Below are 27,025 nucleotides of genomic sequence, written 5' to 3'. Positions count from 1 at the left end.
GAGTTGTGTTCACTAACTATGGGGGGAGTTGTGTTCACTAACTATGGGGGGAGTTGTGTTCACTAACTATGGGGGGAGATGTGTTCACTAACTATGGGGGGAGTTGTGTTCACTAACTATGGGGGGAGTTGTGTTCACTAACTATGGGGGGAGTTGTGTTCACTAACTATGGGGGGAGTTGTGTTCACTAACTATGGGGGGAGTTGTGTTCACTAACTATGGGGGGAGTTGTGTTCACTAACTATGTGTTCATTAACTATGGGGGGAGTTGTGTTCACTAACTATGGGGGGGTTGTGTTCACTAACTATGGGGGGAGTTGTGTTCACTAACTATGGGGGGGTTGTGTTCACTAACTATGGGGGGAGTTGTGTTCACTAACTATGTTCACTAACTATGGGGGGAGTTGTGTTCACTAACTATGGGGGGAGTTGTGTTCACTAACTATGGGGGGAGTTGTGTTCACTAACTATGGGGGGGTTGTGTTTAACTATGGGGGGGTTGTGTATCATTAACTATGCGGGGCGGGGGGTTGTGCATTAACTATGGGGGGGTTGTGTATATTAACTATGGGGGGGTTGTGTTCATTAACTATGGGGGGGGGGGTTGTGTTCATTAACTATGCGGGCGGGGGGTTGTGTGCATTAACTATGGGGGGGTTGTGTTCATTAACTATGGTAAGGGTGTGCTTTAACTATGGGGGGGTTGTGTTCATTAACTATAGGGGGGAGTTGTGTGCATTAACTATGGGGGGGAGTTGTGTGCATTAACTATAGGGGGAGTTGTGTGCATTAACTATGGGGGGAGTTGTGTGCATTAACTATGGGGGGAGTTGTGTGCATTAACTATGGGGGGGAGTTGTGTGCATTAACTATGGGGGGAGTTGTGTTCATTAACTATGGGGGGGAGTTGTGTGCATTAACTATGGGGGGAGTTGTGTTCATTAACTATGGGGGGGAGGTTGTGTTCATTAACTATGGGGGGGTGTTGTTCATTAACTATGGGGGAGGGGGAGTTGTGGGCATTAACTACAGGGGGAGTTGTGGGCATTAACTATGGGTGGGGGGGGGGGGGGGGGGTTGTGGGCATTACCTACGAGGGGAGAGTTGTGGGCATTCATGCATTTTACATATGTGTGGTTCCAGGAATCAAACTCATTACACTGGCGTTACAAGTGACATGCTCTACCAACTGAGCTACAAAGGACCCGTGTGTGTGTGTGTGTGTGTGTGTGTGTGTGTGTGTGTTTATGTAAGTGTGAAACAGAAGGGACCCAGTGACCTCCCTAGAAGCTTCAGCGAACATTCAAGAATGGAGACGAGATCAAATCTGCACCCGGCGAGGAGGCACCCGGTTCCACGTGTGCCTCCTCACCCCAGTGACAGCATCAGTGGCATCCATCAGCCCACACTCAGCCATCGTCCTCTGGGGCACACACAGTCTCGTCTCAGCCTCGACCATCTTAAACCAGCCTGACAACCACACAAGGTGTCCTTCCCTTCCCATGACTAAACCACTTCTCCCTCAGACGGGAACAGTCAGGAACACACAGCTAGCTAGCTATATGCTGTGCTGGTTCTATGGTTTCATGGCCATGACGGGTTCCACCAGCACAGGCAGACGGCTCACCTTAGACCACCACAGAGAGCTCCCTCAAACCACCCTCCCCCTCACTTTCGCTCCCTCTCTCTCTCTGTTTTAGCCACATCTGAAGCCTCTGTCGAACATCAAAACACCATTCTATGCCAATTCTCGCCTCCAGGAAACACGGAAATCCTGAAAGGCTCAAAGCTGTTTATTCCCTTCAGCCATTTTCTGAGGACAAAAGATAACACAAAGCAAAGTGAATTGCACGCCTGCTCCAGGCATTGTAGGAATGTGGTTAGTTTGACTGTTAAATACAGCATAACAGAGGGAATAAAAGGCAGTGGTCTCATGAATATATGTTTTTCCATTGAAACTCATTAGTTCCACAACATTTCTGGAGTTGTCTACCTACTATACTGTATATATAATAACACCCAGACATGTTACTCTGTGACCTGGAGGATAATGGAAAGTGGGGAGACAGTTTCTATTGGTTTTGGACCATACTGACTGAATTACCATTAATTAGTAGAGATGCCAGCATTGCACATGCTCTGACTGTGTGTGTGTGTGTGTGTGTGTGTGTACAGGCTGGCTGAGACTGTGGTGCAGTGTGACCTCCAGGCTCTCTCTTCTAGAACTCCTCCCCCTCTTACTGTACATCCCTAGAACTCCTCCCATCTCTTACTGTACATCCCTAGAACTCCTCCCCTTCTTACTGTACATTCCTAGAACTCCTCCCCCTCATACTGTACATCCGTAGAACTCCTCCCCCTCTTACTGTACATCCGTAGAACTCCTCCCCCTCTTACTGTACATCCCTAGAACTCCTCCCCCTCTTACTGTACATCCGTATAACCCCTCCCCCTCTTACTGTACATCCGTAGAACTCCTCCCCCTCTTGCTGTACATCCGTAGAACCCCTCCCCCTCTTACTGTACATCCGTAGAACTCCTCCCCCTCTTACTGTACATCCGTAGAACTCCTCCCCCTCTTACTGTACATCCCTAGAACTCCTCCCCCTCTTACTGTACATCCGTATAACCCCTCCCCCTCTTACTGTACATCCGTAGAACTCCTCCCCCTCTTGCTGTACATCCGTAGAACTCCTCCCCCTCTTGCTGTACATCCGTAGAACTCCTCCCCCTCTTGCTGTACATCCGTAGAACTCCTCCCCCTCTTGCTGTACATCCGTAGAACTCCTCCCCCTCTTGCTGTACATCCGTAGAACTCCTCCCCCTCTTACTGTACATCCGTAGAACTCCTCCCCCTCTTGCTGTACATCCGTAGAACTCCTCCCCCTCTTACTGTACATCCGTAGAACTCCTCCCCCTCTTGCTGTACATCCGTAGAACTCCTCCCCCTCTTGCTGTACATCACTAAATGTGCACTGCCGCTAGTGGTTAGAGCATTGGACTAGTAACCGAAAGGTTGCAAGTTCAAACCCCCGAGCTGACAAGGTACAAATCTGTCGTTCTGCCCCTGAACAGGCAGTTAACCCACTGTTCCTAGGCCGTCATTGAAAATAAGAATTTGTTCTTAACTGACTTGCCTAGTTAAATAAAGGTAAAATTAAAAAAAAAAAAAATAATTAAAATTACAACTCAATGACATCCTTTGCCCCTAGAAAAGTTGTAATCAATGTTTCAATCTTCTCATGTTCATTCTTTTGACATGTATAGGTCATTTCCATATCACCATACTACCACAGTAGAACAGTCTTTTTCATATTACCATACTACCACAGTAGAACTAACTCTTTTTCATATTACCATACCACCACAGTAGAACTAACTCTTTTTCATATTACCATACCACCACAGTAGAAAAGTATTTTTCATATTACCATACTACCACAGTAGAAAAGTATTTTTCATATTACCATACTACCACAGTAGAAAAGTATTTTTCATATTACCATACCACCACAGTAGAGCTAACTATTTTCCATATTACCATACTACAACAGTATAAATCTATTTTCCATATACTACCACAGTAGAACAGTCGTTTCCATATTACCATACTACCACAGTAGAACAGTATTTTTCATATTACCATACTACCACAGTAGAACAGTATTTTTCATATTACCATACTACCACAGTAGAACAGTATTTTTCATATTACCATACTACCACAGTAGAACAGTATTTTTCATATTACCATACTACCACAGTAGAACAGTATTTTTCATATTACCATACTACCACAGTAGAACAGTATTTTTCATATTAACATACTACCACAGTAGAACAGTATTTTTCATATTACCATACTACCACAGTAGAACAGTATTTTTCATATTACCATACTACCACAGTAGAACAGTATTTTTCATATTACCATACTACCACAGTATAAATATATTTACAGTAGAAATGTATTTTCCATATCACCATACCACAGTAGAACAGTCTTTTTCATATTACCACAGTAGAACAGTCTTTTTCATACTACCACAGTAGAACAGCCTTTTTCATATTACCACAGTAGAACAGTATTTTTCATATTACCATACTACCACAGTAGAACAGTATTTTTCATATTACCATACTACCACAGTAGAACAGTCTTTTCCATATGACCATATTACAACAGTAGAACAGTATTTTCCATATGACCATATTACCACAGTAGAACTAACTCTTTTTCATATTACCATACCACCACAGTAGAGCTAACTATTTTCCATATTACCATACTACAACAGTATAAATCTATTTTCCATATTACCATACTACCACAGTAGAACAGTCTTTTTCATATTACCATACCACCACAGTAGAAAAGTATTTTTCATATTACCATACTACCACAGTAGAAAAGTATTTTTCATATTACCATACCACCACAGTAGAGCTAACTATTTTCCATATTACCATACTACAACAGTATAAATCTATTTTCCATATTACCATACTACCACAGTAGAACAGTCTTTTTCATATTACCATACCACCACAGTAGAAAAGTATTTTTCATATTACCATACTACCACAGTAGAACAGTCTTTTTCATATTACCATACCACCACAGTAGAGCTAACTATTTTCCATATTACCATACTACAACAGTATAAATCTATTTTCCATATTACCATACTACCACAGTAGAACAGTCTTTTTCATATTACCATACCACCACAGTAGAAAAGTATTTTTCATATTACCATACCACCACAGTAGAAAAGTATTTTTCATATTACCATACCACCACAGTAGAAAAGTATTTTTCATATTACCATACTACCACAGTAGAAAAGTATTTTTCATATTACCATACCACCACAGTAGAGCTAACTATTTTCCATATTACCATACTACAACAGTATAAATCTATTTTCCATATTACCATACTACCACAGTAGAACAGTCTTTTTCATATTACCATACCACCACAGTAGAAAAGTATTTTTCATATTACCATACCGCCACAGTAGAACTCTTTTTCACACTCCCAACATCTAGTTATATTGTCAGGATTGTGAGAGTTATATTGCTATCAAACAGTTATATTTTGTATTCCAAGGTGAGAGTGAATTGTTACCTTGTTGCTCTGAAAAGGTTAATAGCAAACAAAGACGTCTTTCCTATACTCTGGAATTAATAGCATATGTCAAAAATGTAATCTCATGTGATGTATTGTGGGCTTGGTTACCTCTGACTTCCCTCATTTCCCACCTAACGGTAACGTGTTACCTTTGTGGCTGGCTGAAGAGAAAACAGAGTATAAAAAGAGAAGAAAAAGAAAGAACGTGACTACCTCAATCTAATATTCACGATGGTCCTTCTCCTTGTGTGGGACTGGTTTGAACTTTTAATTGAGGTGATGTGGTGTCACTCTCAGTGATGTGATTCCTTTTCCATCATTAGGAGGATGTGACTGCATACAGAGAGGAATTCTGGGACAGCACACTACTGCCATGTCTGAGCTACCCATCCCAGAGTGCATTCTGTTCTGAAGGCACTCATGACCCCACAGAGACACTATACGTGTCGAGGGAATGTCGAGGGAATGGGAAATATTTCGGAAGAAATCCCATTCTTGCCCAGAACCCTAAAGACAGGCATTAGCTGAATGATGGTTAGTGCAGTGATCTGTCTATGAACTGTACGGGATGTTGTGAGGAGGAACAAGAGGAACTAGCTCCTGGGGGGGATCTGTGTGGATGGGGTTGAGGGCAAGTGGTTGGAGTTTAGATGAGTGTGGATGCATGTGTATGTATGTGTGCGAGTGTGTGTTTGCGCATGAGTGTCTGTACAAGAGATATGATAGTGTGTGTACAAGAGATGTGATAGTGTCTGTACAAGAGATGTGATAGCGTCTGTACAAGAGATATGATAGCGTCTGTACAGGAGATGTGATAGTGTATGTACAAGATATGTGATAGTGTCTGTACAAGAGATGTGATAGTGTCTGTACAAGAGATGTGATAGTGTCTGTACAAGAGATGTGATAGTGTCTGTACAAGAGATATGATAGTGTCTGTACAAGAGATATAATAGTGTCTGTACAAGAGATGTGATAGTGTCTGTACAAGAGATATGATAGTGTCTGTACAAGAGATATAATAGTGTCTGTACAAGAGATAAGATAGTGTCTGTACAAGAGATATCAGAGTGTCTGTACAACAGATAAGATAGTATCTGTACAAGAGATATGATAGTGTCTGTACAAGAGATATGATAGTGTCTGTACAAGAGATATGATAGTGTCTGTACAAGAGATATGAGAGTGTCTGTACAAGAGATATGAGAGTGTCTGTACAAGAGATATCAGAGTGTCTGTACAAGAGATATGAGAGTGTCTGTACAAGAGATGTGATAGTGTCTGTACAAGAGATATGATAGTGTCTGTACAAGAGATAAGATAGTGTCTGTACAAGAGATGTGATAGTGTCTGTACAAGAGATATGGTAGTGTCTGTACAAGAGATATAATAGTGTCTGTACAAGAGATATGAGAGTGTCTGTACAAGAGATATGATAGTGTCTGTACAAGAGATATAATAGTGTCTGTACAAGAGATATGAGAGTGTCTGTACAAGAGATATGATAGTGTCTGTACAAGAGATGTGATAGTGTCTGTACAAGAGATATGAGAGTGTCTGTACAAGAGATATGATAGTGTCTGTACAAGAGATATGAGAGTGTCTGTACAAGAGATGTGATAGTGTCTGTACAAGAGATGTGATAGTGTCTGTACAAGAGATATGAGAGTGTCTGTACAAGAGATATGATAGTGTGTGCTTCCTGCTCTGCTCCTCTCCTCAGGAATCCTGCATTGGGAGCAAATGCTCTGCCTGATTACACAGTGCCGTTTCAGAGGTCCAGCGTGTTAGCACGCAATGGTCCTTGTGGCCTCTGCTCTTCTGCTCTCACTATGAGGCCAGAGGGGAGGAATCACTGGAGGGGACTTTCATCCAAGGCTACATATGGCCCTCCAGGCCCTCTGGGTTACTGGTTTCCAGTAATAGAACGAACATACTGCAGTGATTACATTTGTCAACGTAATCATACAGATATCTCGGCTCGGAGAGTGAGGTTGTGAGGTTGAATGAGGTTTTAATGTTATGATCCTGTCTTGTGGTGTCAGGCCATAAAGCTACATATTAAATCACACGTCTGGACATTGACCAGGGCGCTACAGAGAGCCAGGCTGCTCTATGTCGGCTTGGCAAAAGTCTGACCACCACCTGGTAAAGGGTCCCTTCAGGCTTTGACTTGTAAGATCCTGAGATTAGAGATTAGAGATTTTGAAATAGATCCAATGGAAGTAGTACAGTCACATTTCACATGAGAGTGCAGTGTTGGAGAGCTGCATCTCTGCTGAGCGAAAAGTCAACTTTATGCGAACTTCCACTCTCTTTCTGTCTCTGCAGAGTGTGCAGACCAAATCCAATGGAAGGTCATTCTGAATTCCACCACCAGGCTAGGGATGCAATTACTGACCAATGTGTGTGTGTGCAACTGTAGAAAAGTGGATTTAAATAGCCAGAGACATATGACTGGGGCCAGCACATTAGTAAGCTAATGGATAAATAAACAGATTTAGTTTGGGTGGAAACATCTTGCTTCCCTTCTCTTTCTGATGCAGTCAGAACGTTTTGGGAAAATAAAGTTAGAGAGGTTTCTGCCAGACCATCTTGTTAGCTGTGACTATATCAGCTCTCAGAGACCGTCAGAATATTGAGCAGGCATCTGTGAGGGCTATTTCAAGGCAGTGTTCCAATCTTCTTCTTTAGAACTTCTCTGTGCTGGTAGATGCCAACTTTCTCTATACAGAGCAAACCCCAGGACACTTTTCTCCATCAAAAAGCGGTTTAGGTGGTGGGCGTGGCAGGGGGGGCGTGGTAACGGGTGTGGTCGGCCTGTCGGTGCGGCTGGATTTTAGAGAACATTTTAGATAGCCTGGTGGTTGAAAGTGTTGGGCCAGTAGCCGAAAGGTCACTTGTTTGAATCCCTGAGCCGGCAAGGTGGAAAAATCTGCTGTTCGGCAAGGCAGTTAAGCCCAACAACAACTGCTTCCAGGGCGCTGTGTCTATTAAGGCAGCCCCCCGCAGCTCTCTAACTCAGAGGGGTGGGGTCAAGTGCGGAAGACACTTTTCGGTTGAATGCATTCAGTTGTGCAATGACTAGGCATCCCCTTGCCATATTGGCAGTGTGGTGTAAAGAAATGTTTGAATATTTAAACCAATTTCCTGTAATTCTACAAATTTCTCCAGGGAATTGAGAGAAAATGTTTCAGTTTTACAGCTAATTTCCTGCAATTTTACACATTTTGCAATAGAGATGAGAGAAAATGTTTCAGTTTTAAAGTGAATTTCCTGCAACTATAAGCATTTTGACATAGTTCATGCTGTGTTATTTTGCTCAAACATAATAAACATAACAAAATCAATACTGCTAAATTCATTGTTTTGGGAATGTTCAATTCTCCCTGACCGCCTAGCATTGTTAGTTCTCAAAGCTTATATTATAAAATATTTAAGACCTATATATTTTCTACATACTTTATATCAGGTCATAGTTGTTTACACTCAGTGTTTTTCCATCCCGAACTGCTTGGGAGGGCCACCTAAAAGGGCAGAAAAATCCCTGAACCTGTATTCTCCTTCAAGCTCTTTTGTAGGTTGGCTTTCCCCAGCTTTTCCCAACAATACCACACTGTCATGAGCAGATGGATACAGTCAAGTTGATAGTGATGACGTGAAAGGGAAGCCCAGACAAGGTGACATTGTCCAGGCTTGACTTGAGATAAGATAAGGATGAGTAGTTGGACAAAGAGCAACACATGGAGACAGCACCACCCTCATGGGCTCCTTCTGTAATCAGCAGGGGAAATCTCCTACAAAACAGGACTAACTTCATACCCACCTGGTGGGTGGGTGCTTATACATGTTCAATATTTGTCAAAAATACATATACATACATATATATATATATATATATTGGTGGAAAATAAGTATTTGGTCACCTACAAACAAGCAAGATTTCTGGCTCTCACAGACTTGTAACTTCTTCTTTAAGAGGCTCCTCTGTCCTCCACTCGTTACCTGCATTAATGGCACCTGTTTGAACTTGTTATCAGTATAAAAGACACCTGTCCACAACCTAAAACAGTCACACTCCAAACTCCACTATGGCCAAGACCAAAGAGCTGTCAAAGGACAACAGAAACAAAATTGTAGACCTGCACTAGGCTGGGAAGACTGAATCTGCAATAGGTAAGCAACTTGGTTTGAAGAAATCAACTGTGGGAGCAGTTATTAGGAAATGGAAGACATACAAGACCACTGATAATCTCCCTCGATCTGGGGCTCCACGCAAGATCGCACCCTGTGGGGTCAAAATGATCACAAGCAGCAAAAATCCCAGAACCACACGGGGGGACCTAGTGAATGACCTGCAGAGAGCTGGGACCAAAGTAACAAAGCCTACCATCAGTAACACACTACGCCGCCAGGGACTCAAATCCTGCAGTGCCAGACGTGTCCCCCTGCTTAAGCCAGTACATGTCCAGGCCCGTCTGAAGTTTGCTAGAGAGCATTTGGATGATCCAGAAGAAGATTGGGAGAATGTCATATGGTCAGATGAAACCAAAATTGAACTTTTTGGTAAAAACTCAACTCGTCGTGTTTGGAGGACAAAGAATGCTGAGTTGCACCACCACCCTACTGTGAAGCATGGGGGTGGAAACATCATGCTTTGGGGCTGTTTTTCTGTAAAGCGACCAGGATGACCGATCCGTGTAAAGGAAAGAATGAATGGTGCCATGTATCGTGAGATTTTGAGTGAAAATCTACTTCCATCAGCAAGGGCATTGAAGATGAAACGTGGCTGGGTCTTTCAGCATGACAATGATCCCAAACACACCGCCCGGGCAACGAAGGAGTGGCTTCGTAAGAAGCATTTCAAGGTCCTGGAGTGGCGTAGCCAGTCTCCAGATCTCAAACCCATAGAAAGTCTTTGGAGGGAGTTGAAAGTCCGTGTTGCCCAGTAACAGCCCTAAAACATCACTGCTCTAGAGGAGATCTGCATGGAGGAATGGGCCAAAATACCAGCAACAGTGTGTGAAAACCTTGTGAAGACTTACAGAAAACGTTTGACCTCTGTTATATACCCTTTGTTGGCAATGACAAAGTATGAAGATAAACTTTTGTTATTGACCAAATACTTATTTTCCACCATAATTTGCAAATAAATTCATGAAAAATCCTACAATGTGATTTTCTGGATTTTTTTTCTCATTTTGTATACACTGAGTGTACAAAACGTTAAGGACACCTTTCCAATACTGAGTTGCACCCCCTTTTGCCATCAGAACGGCCTCAATTCTCCGGGGCATGGACTCTACAAGGTGGCGAAAGCATTCCACAGGGATGCTGGCCCATGCTGGCACCAATTGGAAGCACAACAAAAGGTTGAGTATGAGAAACCCAGCAGCATTGCAATTCTTGACACACTCAAACTGGCACGCCTGGCACCTATAACCATACCCTGTTGAAAGGCATTTAAATATTTTATCTCGCCCATTCACCCTTCAACACACACAAACCATGTCTCAATTGTTTAAAAATCCCTCTTTAACCTGTCTAATTCCCTTCATCTACACTAATTGAAGTGGATTTAACAGGTGACATCAATAAGGGATCATTGCTTTCACCTGCATTCACCTGGTCAGTCTATGTCATGGAAAGAGAGTTCCTAATGTTTTGTATAGTCAGTGTATGTCCTATATTTGCCTTTATATTTGACCTCTATATGTTCCATATCAGATATCAGATTGGCTCCCTCAGCCTGCACGGGTGTTGTACACCTCACACCTGACTGACATTGACATCCAGCCCACACAGGCAGTGCAGTCCCAGGGATACAGTCTATGGATCTTGTGGGGCCGCAGAGGATAGGTTACATGTGATGTCTCAACACTATTCTTTACATTCCCTAAATGCTCACCAATTACTCTGTGAAATATATAGACTGAGTGATAAAACGATCCTCTGTAACCAGGTTTCCATCAAACCTTTTTATGTGAGTAAAGTACATGTGACTAGTCTGAAAACTTTTCAAATGTTGACAAAACAAAACACGCTAGACATGGTGGGATCTTTGTGTGTCTGTAAAGCTAATTATGCGAGAAATGATGGTGGAAATGCTTCTTTGTGCAATTATTGCTATAACATAATATTGATATAATGACCATCATATCAAAGTAAACTTGGGAGTCACATCTTGGGATGACATGTGTGGTCCTCCCACTACGACTCAGGAAAACACGCAAGTTAAATGATGATGAACTTCACAGGGCGGTGACAGAGCTTCATGCTCCTTTCAACAAATATCCAGGGTCTTATTCTGGTGACATGGCGATCGATGCCTGGCTTCCAATTGACAAATAAAATGCTGTAATTCATCCATAATAATCTCATCATGCAGACTACACCCGCACTGAATCTGCACGCTGTTGTTTAGAGCGCAGGTGTCACTAGCAGAGTGGGATCATTCACCATTACAACGCCACTTTGTAACACAACCATCAGCAGAGTTGTAAATTAGATTTTTTTTATTGGGTACATGGGATTTAAACCGCAATAGCTAATTTTATGTGCACTACGTCATCACACACAGTCTTTTATGTGCACTACGTCATCACACACAGTCTTTTATGTGCACTATGTCATCACACACAGTCTTTTATGTGCACTATGTCATCACACACAGTCTTTTATGTGCACTACGTCATCACACACAGTCTTTTATGTGCACCACGTCATCACACACAGTCTTTTATGTGCACCACGTCATCACACACAGTCTTTTATGTGCACTACGTCATCACACACAGTCTTGTATGTGCACTACGTCATCACACAGTCTTTTATGTGCACTACGTCATCACACACAGTCTTTTATCTACAACAAGTAATTTTAATGGAAACACATCTCTGCTGGGGAAATGTGCATATTGTGAATTTTAAAGTATGTGTATGAAATACTGTCACCAATTGGATAGAAGCCTAGTTTGTGACATCAACTCTTTGGTTCTGACTTTACAGTACATTGACTTGTCAGTTTTGAATCGGACTTCCCATCAAAGAGTGATAGCAATATACTGTTGTTGTCGAGATGAAAAGCCTTTCTGACATTATTGCTTCTCAATCTGAATATTGTCATTCAGAGAAAAATAGTCCCATGGCCACTGCACCCGATCGGCCGCATTTCATGCTTTGTCAACTTCAGGATGGACTAACTGCACTGCGAAGCACTACTCAGAGTTGACATTACAGAGCCTTAGGCAGGAAGCACTACTCAGAGTTGACATTACAGTGCCTTAGGCAGGAAGCACTACTCAGAGTTGACATTACAGAGCCTTAGGCAGGAAGCACCACTCAGAGTTGACATTACAGAGCCTTAGGCAGGAAGCACTACTCAGAGTTGACATTACAGAGCCTTAGGCAGGAAGCACCACTCAGAGTTGACATTACAGAGCCTTAGGCAGGAAGCACCACTCAGAGTTGACATTACAGAGCCTTAGGCAGGAAGCACTACTCAGAGTTGACATTACAGAGCCTTAGGCAGGAAGCACCACTCAGAGTTGACATTACAGAGCCTTAGGCAGGAAGCACCACTCAGAGTTGACATTACAGAGCCTTAGGCAGGAAGCACCACTCAGAGTTGACATTACAGAGCCTTAGGCAGGAAGCACCACTCAGAGTTGACATTACAGAGCCTTAGGCAGGAAGCACCACTCAGAGTTGACATTACAGAGCCTTAGGCAGGAAGCACCACTCAGAGTTGACATTACAGAGCCTTAGGCAGGAAGCACCACTCAGAGTTGACATTACAGAGCCTTAGGCAGGAAGCACCACTCAGAGTTGACATTACAGAGCCTTAGGCAGGAAGCAGTGCTAAGGTTGAGAAGATTAACCTGAGAGACCTCATTAAGGAGACTCTGCCTCAGGTAAACATACTGCTGCATGCGCAGATACACACACAAACACACACACAAGAACATACACACAAACTCAATTTAATGACCACACCATTCTATTATGGCAAGTCATTTCAGGTGGGATCACATCGCTATCCGCCAGCTACATTCCACTTACATGTACCTTGACATGAACACATTCGACATGATACTGTAAATATGGAAAACGTTTTTTTCAGCGCATAACCTTTACTGACAGACAACAGACAAGCACCAGAGTCACTTTACATGAACTCAAATTATATATATATATATATTGTATGAGGTGCATCAGCCTCATGTGGTTTTGTATCTTTCACTATAATCTCTAGCAGAACTCTTGTTTGAAGAGTTTTTTTTAAACCTGCTGATCCACTGGCAAATCACTCCCTCCTTTCACTCACACACTCATCTTAAATCAACCGTACATCAATAGAGGTGAAACAAAGAGCAGGTTCACACTGAAGTAAGAGGCTAGGGCCCAACCCTTCTGGAATGAATGGGAGCACTGTAGGCTCCAGGCAGATCAGAGAAGGTGTTTTGCCCCAACAGGTTATCAGAGAGAGAGAGGTTGGGTTATAGGGCAGGGGGTGAAAGGGTAAAGGACAAACTAAAGGATATGTCATCAAAGCAGAGGACTTTTACCATTTGCTTTGTGCCCTGACACCTCTGGCTGCCTGCAACACCACTAAAGGTAAAACATCACAGGACCATCACAGTAATGCACCACAGGACCATCACAGTAATGCACCACAGGACCATCACAGTAATGCACCACAGGACCATCACAGTAATGCACCACAGGACCACCACAGTAATGCACCACAGGACCATCACAGTAATGCATCACAGGACCATCACAGTAATGCACCACAGAACCATCACAGTAATGCACCACAGGACCACCACAGTAATGCACCACAGGACCATCACAGTAATGCATCACAGGACCATCACAGTAATGCATCACAGGACCATCACAGTAATGCATCCCAGGACCATCACAGTAATGCATCACAGGACCATCACAGTAATGCATCACAGTAATGCATCACAGGACCATCACAGTAATGCATCACAGGACCATCACAGTAATGCACCACAGGACCATCACAGTAATGCATCACAGGACCATCACAGTAATGCATCACAGGACCATCACAGTAATGCACCACAGGACCATCACAGTAATGCATCACAGGACCATCACAGTAATGCACCACAGGACCATCACAGTAATGCATCACAGGACCATCACAGTAATGCACCACAGGACCATCACAGTAATGCACCACATGACCATCACAGTAATGCATCACAGGACCATCACAGTAATGCATCACAGTACCATCACAGTAATGCACCACAGGACCATCACAGTAATGCATCACAGGACCATCACAGTAATGCATCACAGGACCATCACAGTAATGCATCACAGGACCATCACAGTAATGCATCACAGGACCATCACAGTAATGCATCACAGGACCATCACAGTAATGCATCACAGAACCATCACAGTAATGCATCACAGGACCATCACAGTAATGCATCACAGGACCATCACAGTAATGCATCACAGGACCATCACAGTAATGCACCACAGGACCATCACAGTAATGCACCACAGGACCATCACAGTAATGCATCACAGGACCATCACACTAATGCATCACAGGACCACCACAGTAATGCATCACAGGACCACCAGAAATAATCAAGGCCCTAGTCCTTTACTCCCTTTTGAGATGGATTGTTCTTTGCTTATTTTTAAGTTGTATTAGTTGTATGTAGAGCTCGTGGCTGGGGTGTGTGGGGTTCTTGGTGATGCTGCAGGCCTTCCTCAGGCACCGTTTCGGGTTGATGAATGCTGTTGGATGGAACATTTTGCCACAATAAAGCTGTGGGGAGGGTCACTTCTAAACCAACGTATAGTATTTCCCGACATGTACAGGACGCACCTGTGTGTTTACTCTGCTGTGTGTTTGCACTCACAAGGCTGTGCTTCCTATCCAGTGAGGGCCCAGTGTTGGGCTGGAAGCTAAGATGAGCTCTAATCCAGTATTAACCTGCTTGGCCTGCACTTCTCTCAGCTTCTGCACATTTTCCTCCAGTAATGTATTCAGCAGGCAGCGGTGGTGGCACTCTGCTATCCATCTCTCTCCCCCTCCCTCCTCCCCTCTCTTCTCTCCCGCTCTCTGGGTGATGAATAACACCTATCTTAGCGCAGCGTCTAATTATTCTCCATTAATCAGAGAGGAATGGGAGCTGTCGCACACCACAGCCTCCACCGCTACCAGCCCACCCCAACCCAGCCTCCCTGCCGCTGCATGAGCTTGCTTTCAAACCCACCCACCCATCACCCAAGCTATCCTGCCAGCCATCCAGTTCCTGAGACAACTTGGCAGCTAGGCAGACAGGAAACTAATGTGCTGCTGGTGTCACCATGGCAACGGGCAGAGTGACAGACAGCACGGATGCATGGAGGAAGGTGGCAGGAAGGAGGAAGGTGGAAGGATGGAAGAAGGTGGCAGGATGGAAGAAGGAAGGTGGCAGGGTGGAAGAAGGTGGCAGGATGGAAGAAGGAAGGTGGCAGGGTGGAAGAAGGTGGCAGGATGGAAGAAGGAAGGTGGCAGGGTGGAAGAAGGTGACAGGATGGAAGAAGGAAGGTGGCAGGAAGGAAGAAGGTGACAGGATGGAAGAAGGGAGGTGGCAGGGTGGAAGAATGTTGTGGGGATTGCAGTGTGTGTGAGTGATGGGGGGTACAGGGGGTCTGGGTACTTACTCTGCCAGCTCCTCAAGACTCCGGTACACGTCATCCTCATTCAGAGCAGTGTCCTCCGAAGGAAAAGGCCTACAACACACACACACACACACACGCACACGCACACGCACACGCACACACACACACACACACACACACACACACACACACACACACACACACACAATGGGAGAAAGAGAGAAAGAGTTAGCTGGTGGACAGGCCTTAAAGTTAGATATGGTAACAGCAGGGGATGTCTATCAGTCAGGTGTTAATCTCACTCCATCATTATCACCTCATCACTATGATACATCAGGTCATTGACTAACACTATATCTCATTGGAATAGCTTTTCAGGGACATGTCAAACACTTCCTGCAAGGACGCCTGGAATAAACAAACATAGTATGTCACAAACTAAAGGCTATTCTCATATGACAGCCTATTCCCAAAATGTACCATTGAAATGGGATGTCACTTGAGATGCACTTGAACCCATGAAGTATGACTCAAACCCCTAAGATTGAGCCATTTTCCATGTCCTCTTTTATCCTCCTTAGTGAGTAGAACCCTCCTGGGGGGGTTAGAATGTTCAAATGGGGAGGGGGATACCTAGTCACAACTGAATGCATTCAACCAAAATGTGTCTTCCGCATTTAACCCAACCCCTCTGAATCAGAGAGGTGCACAGTGCTGCTTTAAATCGAGGTCATCGGCACCCAGGGAACAGTTGTTGAGGGTTAAACTACCTTGCTCAAGGGCAGAACAGCAGATTTGTCCACCTTGCCGGATTCAGGGATTTGAATCTGCAACTTTTTGGTTACTGGCCCAACCCGCTTAACCAGATGACGAATCAATTACCCACTTAAAGAGGTGGTTCTCTTTAAACTTTTTCTCCTTCGATCTCATCAAAATGCTTCATCTGGAACCTTAAGAGAGGCTAAAGGTGCCGGGGGGATTGGAAAAAGTATATTGGGTCAATTAAACGACGATTGGAGAATCAAGAATACCAGATTGTTTATTTCAGAACGTGCTACATGTGTTGAGTTGTTTGTGTGCTGCATCTGTGTGTCCTTTGAGCAAGATGCAATCATTTCATATGGATGACAGCTTATGAAATGTCTGAAACGCTACCATAACGCTAAATGTCTGAAACGCTACCATAACGCTAAATGTCTGAATGCTACCATAACGCTTAATGTCTGAAACGCTACCATAACGCTAAATGTCTGAATGCTACCATAACGCTAAATGTCTGAAACGCTACCATAACGCTAAATGTCTGAAACGCTACCATAACGCTAAATGTCTGAAACGCTACCATAACGCTAAATGTCTGAATGCTAACATGTCATGAGCCATATCTGAATATGCACCGTTCATTTATTGGAGCAGGAAGAACCACATGTTACTATGTCTGGGTGATTCATGGGTAATGTAGTCTTTACTGTTGTATGATATTATGGCCTCCACAAGCACTCAATCTTTCATAATTTTTTCCAGTTTACAAATTGCACAACAAAGTGGTCTTCACACATAAGATCTGCCCCCGCCACGCACAAGCTGGGCAGTATTCTGTTTTGGATGAATTGCTGTGACACTATTTTAGTTGTTGCGGAGCAATGAAATACACTGCCTTGGATCCAGCACCAGCGTAGAGAACACTGGAGTCCTGGCCTTGGTTCACCATGGATAATGTCTTCTGAACATGTAAAGCCCTTTCCTACATTTTTAAAAACATTTTAGTCATTTAGCAGGCACTCTTACCCAGAGTGACTTACAGTAGTGACTGCATACATTTCAATACTTTCTTCATTCTGGTCACCCGTGGGAATCGAACCCACAACCCTGGCGACACAAGTGCCATGCTCTACCAACTGAGCCACACAGGACTGTAGGTCATATAGCCATTGACCACACACATACACACACATACGTGCACAAACATGCACACGCGCGCACACACACACTCATCCATGTCAGTATACAGTAGACAGTCAGTCACACACACAAGGTTACAATCGCTCTAAGTCACACCCGACACCAAGGTTCTCCATAGAAAGAGACAGGCAGTGTGAGAGAGTGGTGACAGGCACCAGAGGAGCCAAGGTCCCATTCATCCATTGGTGTGTACAATGTGTGTGTGTGTGTGTGTGTGTGTGTGTGTGTGTGCGTGCGGTAGGACACCATGAGGTCCTGTACTGTATGTCCTGCTGACGCCCACTCCCCACAGAGCAGCCTGCTGGCCCGAATTGAGGACACATACAGACCCCCATCTCACAGCTGATTACATCAACGCAGGGCAACAGAGGTAAAAATAGAGATGGAGAGGAGGGGGGTAACGTGTGTGAGTGGGCTCAGGAGAAAGATAGAGAGAGAGAGCGAGAGTGTGTGTGTGTGTGTGTGTGTGTGTGTGTGTGTGTGTGTGTGTGTGTGTGTGTGTGTGTGTGTGTGTGTGCGCACCTGGGGCTCAGTCTGAGTGGGTGAGAGTTAATCAGATGGATGCACTGACTGAACCCTGACAGCCACAGCTGCATCTCTCAGTACTGTAAGTTACATCTCTCTCACTTCTCCACAAGCAAGATATTAGTTCAACCCTGATAATTCACCTGGATGCATCCACTGTAGTTATCAACACAGACAACCGGCAGTTCATTCTGTTTAGCGGTTATTTAGTTGTGGCTATAGCAGCATTAGTCCAGGCACTAAGTAAACACCTGTGGGCCATTTTCAATTATCCTGGCTGCAATATGACACTTTTCAATAACAGGTTTGCATTCAATTCAAGACATCTACCCTTTAGCCTGACACCTCTTCTCTAACTTCATCTGTGATTTCCAGTTAATCGAATCATTCTGTCACTTGGACTCACAGCTCTGGAACCCCAGGAGGGAGCTTAACTCAATCAGTCAATTCAATTACCTGATTCCAGGACCGTCTAACTTCCAAGTGGCACAAAAGCACATCTCCTGTGTCTATGTTGAACTGGATACACCGAATTCAATGCACAGCAGCGGATTGTTTACAAAAATATCCCTCAGGATACCTTTTTACCTGTGTGTTTTCTAGCGTGTGTTTATGTGTGTGACACCAGCAATTAGTGTCAGTGTAGTGAGAGCAGTGTGTGTGTGTGTGTGTGTTGGTGTGTGTGGTCACCATGAGGGACTGGTGTGTCATGCTAACATCAGGTTAAGAAACACAACGCATCACAGAGCTCTGCTGGCTCACTCACTCTCTCTTGTCCCGCCTCTTTCTTGTCACTCATTTCTCTCTGTCCCTCTCTCACTTTCAGAATCTTTCTCTCGCTCCCTCTTTCTCAACCTCTCCATCTCTCACCCTCCCTCTTCCGTTTCAGGGCTCAGAGCCAATCAGGCTGTAGAGAGTATAGGTGTTTATTTCTTGACTACCATTGAATGCCTATAAACTATTTCAGTGTGCAGCACCCATCGACTCCCTCATCCTGTCAATTAACTCGGTCTGCGATTAAGTTAAAGTGCTTGTTCAATACACAGAGCCATTCCTGTGGTAAAGGTAATCGATGGCATGTGGAGGACAGAGCAGCTGTATGCCCAGCCCCATTGAACCGCTATCGCAAATAACTGTGAGGACGTAACTCTGCGGTTGTTTGGTGTGACCGTTGCCGCATTGAGTAGTGCAGTAACATCCAGCAGGTCCCAACGGCCCGAAGCAGGGATCAATAGCTATGTGAAGCTGAGGCAGAACATTCCATCAGGGCCCATTCTGTGCTTGTCCACCCACCAACTCTGATAAACGTCCCTCTGAGTTTCTCTTCATTTAGTGTGGCATGTCTGACTCATTCCCATCCCAACGCTTTTGGCTTGGGGATGTTGGGGAGTGGGTGTAACAGTGAATTAATGTGTTTCTGTGTACATTATGCGATACTATAAACTGGGTAGTTCGAGCCCTGAATGCTGATTGGCTGAAAGCCGTGGTATATGAGACCGTATACCACAGATATGACGAAACATGTCTTTTTACAGCTCTAATTACATTGGTAACCAGTTTATAATCGCAATATGGGACATCGGGGGTTTGTCGTATATGGTCAATATACCACGGCTAAAGGCTGTATCCAGGCACTCCGCGTTGCGTCGTGCATATACCACACCCCCTCGGGCCTTATTGCTTCATTCTATGTGTAATGGGCAACCTTTACACCACGTACACAAATACAGTATTAATGAGGGGTGTGCATCATGGGCGTTTGTATGTATAATGTGTCCATTATGTGTGGGATGTGTAATGTATGCGAGTGACTATCGAGTCTTATATCGCACACTGTCGTGAGCGGGAATGAGCATTCCTAATGCCCCAGGCCGGGATGAAGGAGAGAGGGAGGAAGAGATGAGGGGACGAGAGAGAGCATCTTTCCTGACACGTCTCCGCCTGCAGTCTCTCTCCTGCTGGGTTTCAGCCTCTGTCTGCCACTCTCCTTCTCACTGTGGAGCTCTGCTCTCACGCACATTATAGCACTCTGACCCACTGGGAACAAGGCACACACACACACACACACACACACACACACACACACACACAGACTAATGGAGTAATGGCTTGTGGTATCAGGGGGAAATCAAGGGAACACGAAGTGTGAGTAGGTTTACTGCGAGCTAAGAGGTGGCTTTTGGTTAGCTGAGAACAGATATCATGAGGAGAAAGGAGGCAGGAGCATTTCACTGTCAGGAGAGAGGATAGTGAGAGATCCTGCTATGAGTTGTATAACGCCAGAAGAGCTCACAGTCCACAGATGAGAAGCAGGATGTCATGACAGAAGGCCTTTACTCTTAACCTCTATTCCCCTTTTGATTGATTGATACCATTTTCATGGATTTCTCAAGGAGACAGGGCTTGGACTGTGAGTGTTTCAGAAGTGTGGAGCGTGTCTGGGTGTGCAGGGAGGAGTGGCGAGGCTTTCAGTAAAGCTGGGGCTCAGAAAAGACACAGTGACAGAGACACACAGGCCTGACTTTTGGCTCTTTGATGCCAATAGGCATCACAGTGCCAATCAATGGGCTTCAACAGCAAGTCAATGAACACGCCTCCAAAACAATGATCCCCCAGATCAAACACACAGGGAGGAACAGAAAGAGGGAGGAACAGAAAGAGGGAGGAACAGAAAGAGGGAGGAACAGAAAGAGGGGGGGGTTAAAGAAAGTGTGGTGGGTGTTTAACAACTGATAGGAAATGTACTGTCTGCCTGAACCCGCTGGATGGACATATTAACATCATGTGCCCTAGATCATGCCCTCACCATGCGTTGGTCATGTGCCCTAGATCATGCCCTCACCATGCGTTGGTCATGTGCCCTAGATCATGCCCTCACCATGCGTTGGTCATGTGCCACTTAGCAAGCTTCCTATGTCGGCGTGAGAGGGAGTCAGTGATATTGTGGATGATTGAAAGAGATATCACGTCATGGTCTGACTGCAAATGGTTAATGTACATGTACATACCAGTGTGTTTTGGATTAAATCACATGTTCTAAACAAAACCAAAAAAAAGCCCCTCCTAACTAACTGTCCAGAGGCATTTCAACTCACTGGTGGGGCTCTGGAGGCTAAAGGGAAGAAACAGACTGGCATTTAGTTCTCATTCACCACACTATAGACCTGACAGAGGGACAGACTGGCATTTAGTTCTCATTCACCACACTACAGACCAGACAGAGGGACAGACTGGCATTTAGTTCTCATTCACCACACTATAGACCAGACAGAGGAAAACAGACTGGCATTTAGTTCTCATTCACCACACTATAGACTAGACAGAGGAAAACAGACTGGCATTTAGTTCTCATTCACCACACTATAGACCAGACAGAGGAAAACAGACTGGCATTTAGTTCTCATTCACCACACTATAGACCAGACAGAGGAAAACAGACTGGCATTTAGTTCTCATTCACCACACTATAGACCAGACAGAGGAAAACAGACTGGCATTTAGTTCTCATTCACCACACTATAGACCAGACAGAGGAAAACAGACTGGCATTTAGTTCTCATTCACCACACTATAGACCAGACAGAGGAAAACAGACTGGCATTTAGTTCTCATTCACCACACTATAGACCTGACAGAGGGACAGACTGGCATTTAGTTCTCATTCACCACACTACAGACCAGACAGAGGAAAACAGACTGGCATTTAGTTCTCATTCACCACACTATAGACCAGACAGAGGAAAACAGACTGGCATTTAGTTCTCATTCATCACACTATAGACCAGACAGAGGAAAACAGACTGGCATTTAGTTCTCATTTACCACACTACAGACCAGACAGAGGAAAACAGACTGGCATTTAGTTCTCATTCACCACACTATAGACCAGACAGAGGAAAACAGACTGGCATTTAGTTCTCATTCACCACACTATAGACCAGACAGAGGAAAACAGACTGGCATTTAGTTCTCATTCACCACACTATAGACCAGACAGAGGAAAACAGACTGGCATTTAGTTCTCATTCACCACACTATAGACCAGACAGAGGAAAACAGACTGGCATTTAGTTCTCATTCACCACACTACAGACCAGACAGAGGAAAACAGACTGGCATTTAGTTCTCATTCACCACACTATAGACCAGACAGAGGAAAACAGACTGGCATTTAGTTCTCATTCACCACACTATAGACCAGACAGAGGAAAACAGACTGGCATTTAGTTCTCATTCACCACACTATAGACCAGACAGAGGAAAACAGACTGGCATTTAGTTCTCATTCACCACACTATAGACCAGACAGAGGAAAACAGACTGGCATTTAGTTCTCATTCACCACACTATAGACCAGACAGAGGAAAACAGACTGGCATTTAGTTCTCATTCACCACACTACAGACCAGACAGAAGAACAGACTGGCATTTAGTTCTCATTCACCACACTATAGACCAGACAGAGGAAAACAGACTGGCATTTAGTTCTCATTCACCACACTATAGACCAGACAGAGGAAAACAGACTGGCATTTAGTTCTCATTCACCACACTATAGACCAGACAGAGGAAAACAGACTGGCATTTAGTTCTCATTCACCACACTATAGACCAGACAGAGGAAAACAGACTGGCATTTAGTTCTCATTCACCACACTATAGACCAGACAGAGGAAAACAGACTGGCATTTAGTTCTCATTCACCACACTATAGACCAGACAGAGGAAAACAGACTGGCATTTAGTTCTCATTCATCACACTATAGACCAGACAGAGGAAAACAGACTGGCATTTAGTTCTCATTCACCACACTACAGACCAGACAGAGGAAAACAGACTGGCATTTAGTTCTCATTCACCACACTATAGACCAGACAGAGGAAAACAGACTGGCATTTAGTTCTCATTCACCACACTATAGACCAGACAGAGGAAAACAGACTGGCATTTAGTTCTCATTCACCACACTATAGACCAGACAGAGGAACAGACTGGCATTTAGTTCTCATTCACCACACTATAGACTAGACAGAGGAAAACAGACTGGCATTTAGTTCTCATTCACCACACTACAGACCAGACAGAGGAAAACAGACTGGCATTTAGTTCTCATTCACCACACTATAGACCAGACAGAGGAAAACAGACTGGCATTTAGTTCTCATTCACCACACTATAGACCAGACAGAGGAAAACAGACTGGCATTTAGTTCTCATTCACCACACTATAGACCAGACAGAGGAAAACAGACTGGCATTTAGTTCTCATTCACCACACTATAGACCAGACAGAGGAAAACAGACTGGCATTTAGTTCACATTCACCACACTATAGACCAGACAGAGGAAAACAGACTGGCATTTAGTTCTCATTCACCACACTATAGACCAGACAGAGGAAAACAGACTGGAATTTAGTTCTCATTCACCACACTATAGACCAGACAGAGGAACACAGACTGGCATTTAGTTCTCATTCACCACACTATAGACCAGACAGAAGAACAGACTGGCATTTAGTTCTCATTCACCACACTATAGACCAGACAGAGGAAAACAGACTGGCATTTAGTTCTCATTCACCACACTATAGACCAGACAGAGGAACAGACTGGCATTTAGTTCTCATTCATCACACTATAGACCAGACAGAGGAAAACAGACTGGCATTTAGTTCTCATTCACCACACTACAGACCAGACAGAAGAACAGACTGGCATTTAGTTCTCATTCACCACACTATAGACCAGACAGAGGAAAACAGACTGGCATTTAGTTCTCATTCACCACACTATAGACCAGACAGAGGAACACAGACTGGCATTTAGTTCTCATTCACCACACTATAGACCAGACAGAAGAACAGACTGGCATTTAGTTCTCATTCACCACACTATAGACCAGACAGAGGAAAACAGACTGGCATTTAGTTCTCATTCACCACACTATAGACCAGACAGAGGAACAGACTGGCATTTAGTTCTCATTCACCACACTATAGACCAGACAGAGGAAAACAGACTGGCATTTAGTTCTCATTCACCACACTATAGACCAGACAGAGGAAAACAGACTGGCATTTAGTTCTCATTCACCACACTATAGACCAGACAGAGGAAAACAGACTGGCATTTAGTTCTCATTCACCACACTATAGACCAGACAGAGGAACACAGACTGGCATTTAGTTCTCATTCACCACACTATAGACCAGACAGAGGAAAACAGACTGGCATTTAGTTCTCATTCACCACACTATAGACCAGACAGAGGAAAACAGACTGGCATTTAGTTCTCATTCATCACACTATAGACCAGACAGAGGAAAACAGACTGGCATTTAGTTCTCATTCACCACACTATAGACCAGACAGAGGAAAACAGACTGGCATTTAGTTCTCATTCACCACACTACAGACCAGACAGAAGAACAGACTGGCATTTAGTTCTCATTCACCACACTATAGACCAGACAGAGGAAAACAGACTGGCATTTAGTTCTCATTCACCACACTATAGACCAGACAGAGGAAAACAGACTGGCATTTAGTTCTCATTCACCACACTATAGACCAGACAGAGGAAAACAGACTGGCATTTAGTTCTCATTCACCACACTATAGACCAGACAGAGGAAAACAGACTGGCATTTAGTTCTCATTCACCACACTATAGACCAGACAGAGGAACACAGACTGGCATTTAGTTCTCATTCACCACACTATAGACCAGACAGAGGAAAACAGACTGGCATTTAGTTCTCATTCACCACACTACAGACCAGACAGAAGAACAGACTGGCATTTAGTTCTCATTCACCACACTATAGACCAGACAGAGGAAAACAGACTGGCATTTAGTTCTCATTCACCACACTATAGACCAGACAGAGGAAAACAGACGGGCATTTAGTTCTCATTCACCACACTATAGACCAGACAGAGGAAAACAGACTGGCATTTAGTTCACATTCACCACACTATAGACCAGACAGAGGAAAACAGACTGGCATTTAGTTCTCATTCACCACACTATAGACCAGACAGAGGAAAACAGACTTGCATTTAGTTCTCATTCACCACACTATAGACCAGACAGAGGAAAACAGACTGGCATTTAGTTCTCATTCACCACACTATAGACCAGACAGAGGAAAACAGAGAATAGGAGATGGGACCACAGTGATTTAGCCACCTCTCAGGGTGTGTAGTGTTTATTAATAGGCCAGTCTCTGTGTTTCCTGGGATGGCACCAGGCCTAATGGGTGTGCTCCATCAACTCATTACCCTGCCGGTCAAGATAAAACACCTTGATTTACTTGTGGAGACAGCTCGCAGCCCCCTCACGGCCAACAGGGTGATCAGACTGAGCAAATAAGGAGAAATCAGAAAGTGGTTTCCCAGCGGCCAGTAAACTCGACTAAATGGCATCTTTTGATGTGACGCCGAGAAACACGTGGTGGAGCTTAGTGATGAGTTTAGTCATGTGATCTGAGCTAGCTGACCCTGGACCTGTTTTGACATGTGACCATGCTTCCAGACCTGGTTACCAACAGAGACAGTGGTATTGACAGGAGTAGGCCTCGATCACATCTACTACCAGAACAAGAAAACACTGTCTGGTTGAGAGATACAGTGAACATGTTCAATATTCCTCTTCCTCAAACGGACAGTGAAGGGTAGTGGGAGTAGAGGAGACATACCTCACGCCTTTGATCTGCACAATGCTGTGGTGGGAGATCCTGGACAGGGCTGAGATCACCTGGAAGACACAGCGGAGAGACAACGGTCAATGACAAGGACAGAGTCCATCAACACAGTCATCCATACAATCTACAACACAGTCCACGACACAGTCAACATCTCATCACTCAGTCATTCAGACAGGCCCGTCTGCTCTGCCTTAATGTGGTTCATTCATGCTTCATGTGTTTACGAGCGAGGAGAGCGATGTGGTGTTTCTTAGCAACATGGTCGTGCGCATTCACATGTGAGCATAATGCAGGACGCCATGTTAATGATGACATCCAGGGACATGTGGTGCCAAATGCCCTCGCACAGTCACAGACGTGTTCCACTTTACTCAGAACCTGGCTTCCCCTCTCCCTCCATCTATCTCCTGCTTGCTCTGCCTCCCTCTCTCCCCTGTGGTGAAACCTGCGTGGTGTAACAGGGTTAAACGCGAGCCTGATTTAATGCTGGTTGTGAGTCACATGTGAGTGGGCTTATGGGTGGCGGTTTGGGGGGCTTACAGATGGCATGCTGGAGACTCCTCCAATGCTAATACAGGGATATGACTGAGCCCGTCCCCTCATAACTGCCAAAATGATGCCCCCATGCCTCATTACGCACTTCAGGATGTGTTTATGCTTCCATCACCATGGTGCCATCTGTCCTCTCTCACACACACCCTATCTCTTTCTCTCTCCCCATCTCTCTCTATTCCCCACCCTCTCTCTCTCTATTCCCCATCCTCTCTCTCTCTATTCCCCACCCTCTCTCTATCTATTCCCCACCCTCTCTCTCTATTCCCCACCCTCTCTCTCTATTCCCCACCCTCTCTCTGTCTATTCCCCACCCTCTCTCTCTCTATTCCCCAACCTCTCTCTCTATTCCCCACCCCCTCTCTCTCATTCCCCACCCTCTCTCTCTCCCCACCCTCTCTCTCCCCACCCTCTCCTATCCCCCACCCTCTCTCTCTCTCCCCACCCTCTCTCTCTATTCCCCACCCTC

The 27,025-nt window shown here is 44.5% G+C and overlaps 1 protein-coding gene across 1 annotated transcript in view; it reads right to left on the bottom strand.

Annotated features, from left to right (window-relative positions):
- LOC139387822 (guanine nucleotide exchange factor VAV2-like) overlaps window positions 1-27,025 on the bottom strand; it is a 244,166-nt gene that overhangs the window by 43,391 nt on the left and 173,750 nt on the right. Inside the window, exons 3-4 of the mRNA XM_071134068.1 lie at window positions 25,996-26,054; window positions 15,848-15,916 (exon numbers count right to left, since the gene is read on the bottom strand). Of these exons, the coding sequence (XP_070990169.1) occupies window positions 15,848-15,916; window positions 25,996-26,054 (128 nt within the window). The remainder of the gene's footprint in view (window positions 1-15,847; window positions 15,917-25,995; window positions 26,055-27,025) is intronic.

The sequence above is a fragment of the Oncorhynchus clarkii genome, chromosome 29, assembly GCF_045791955.1.
Source record: "Oncorhynchus clarkii lewisi isolate Uvic-CL-2024 chromosome 29, UVic_Ocla_1.0, whole genome shotgun sequence".
Classification (NCBI taxonomy): Eukaryota; Metazoa; Chordata; class Actinopteri; order Salmoniformes; family Salmonidae; genus Oncorhynchus; species Oncorhynchus clarkii.
This window is presented reverse-complemented; position numbering and strand designations above follow the sequence as displayed.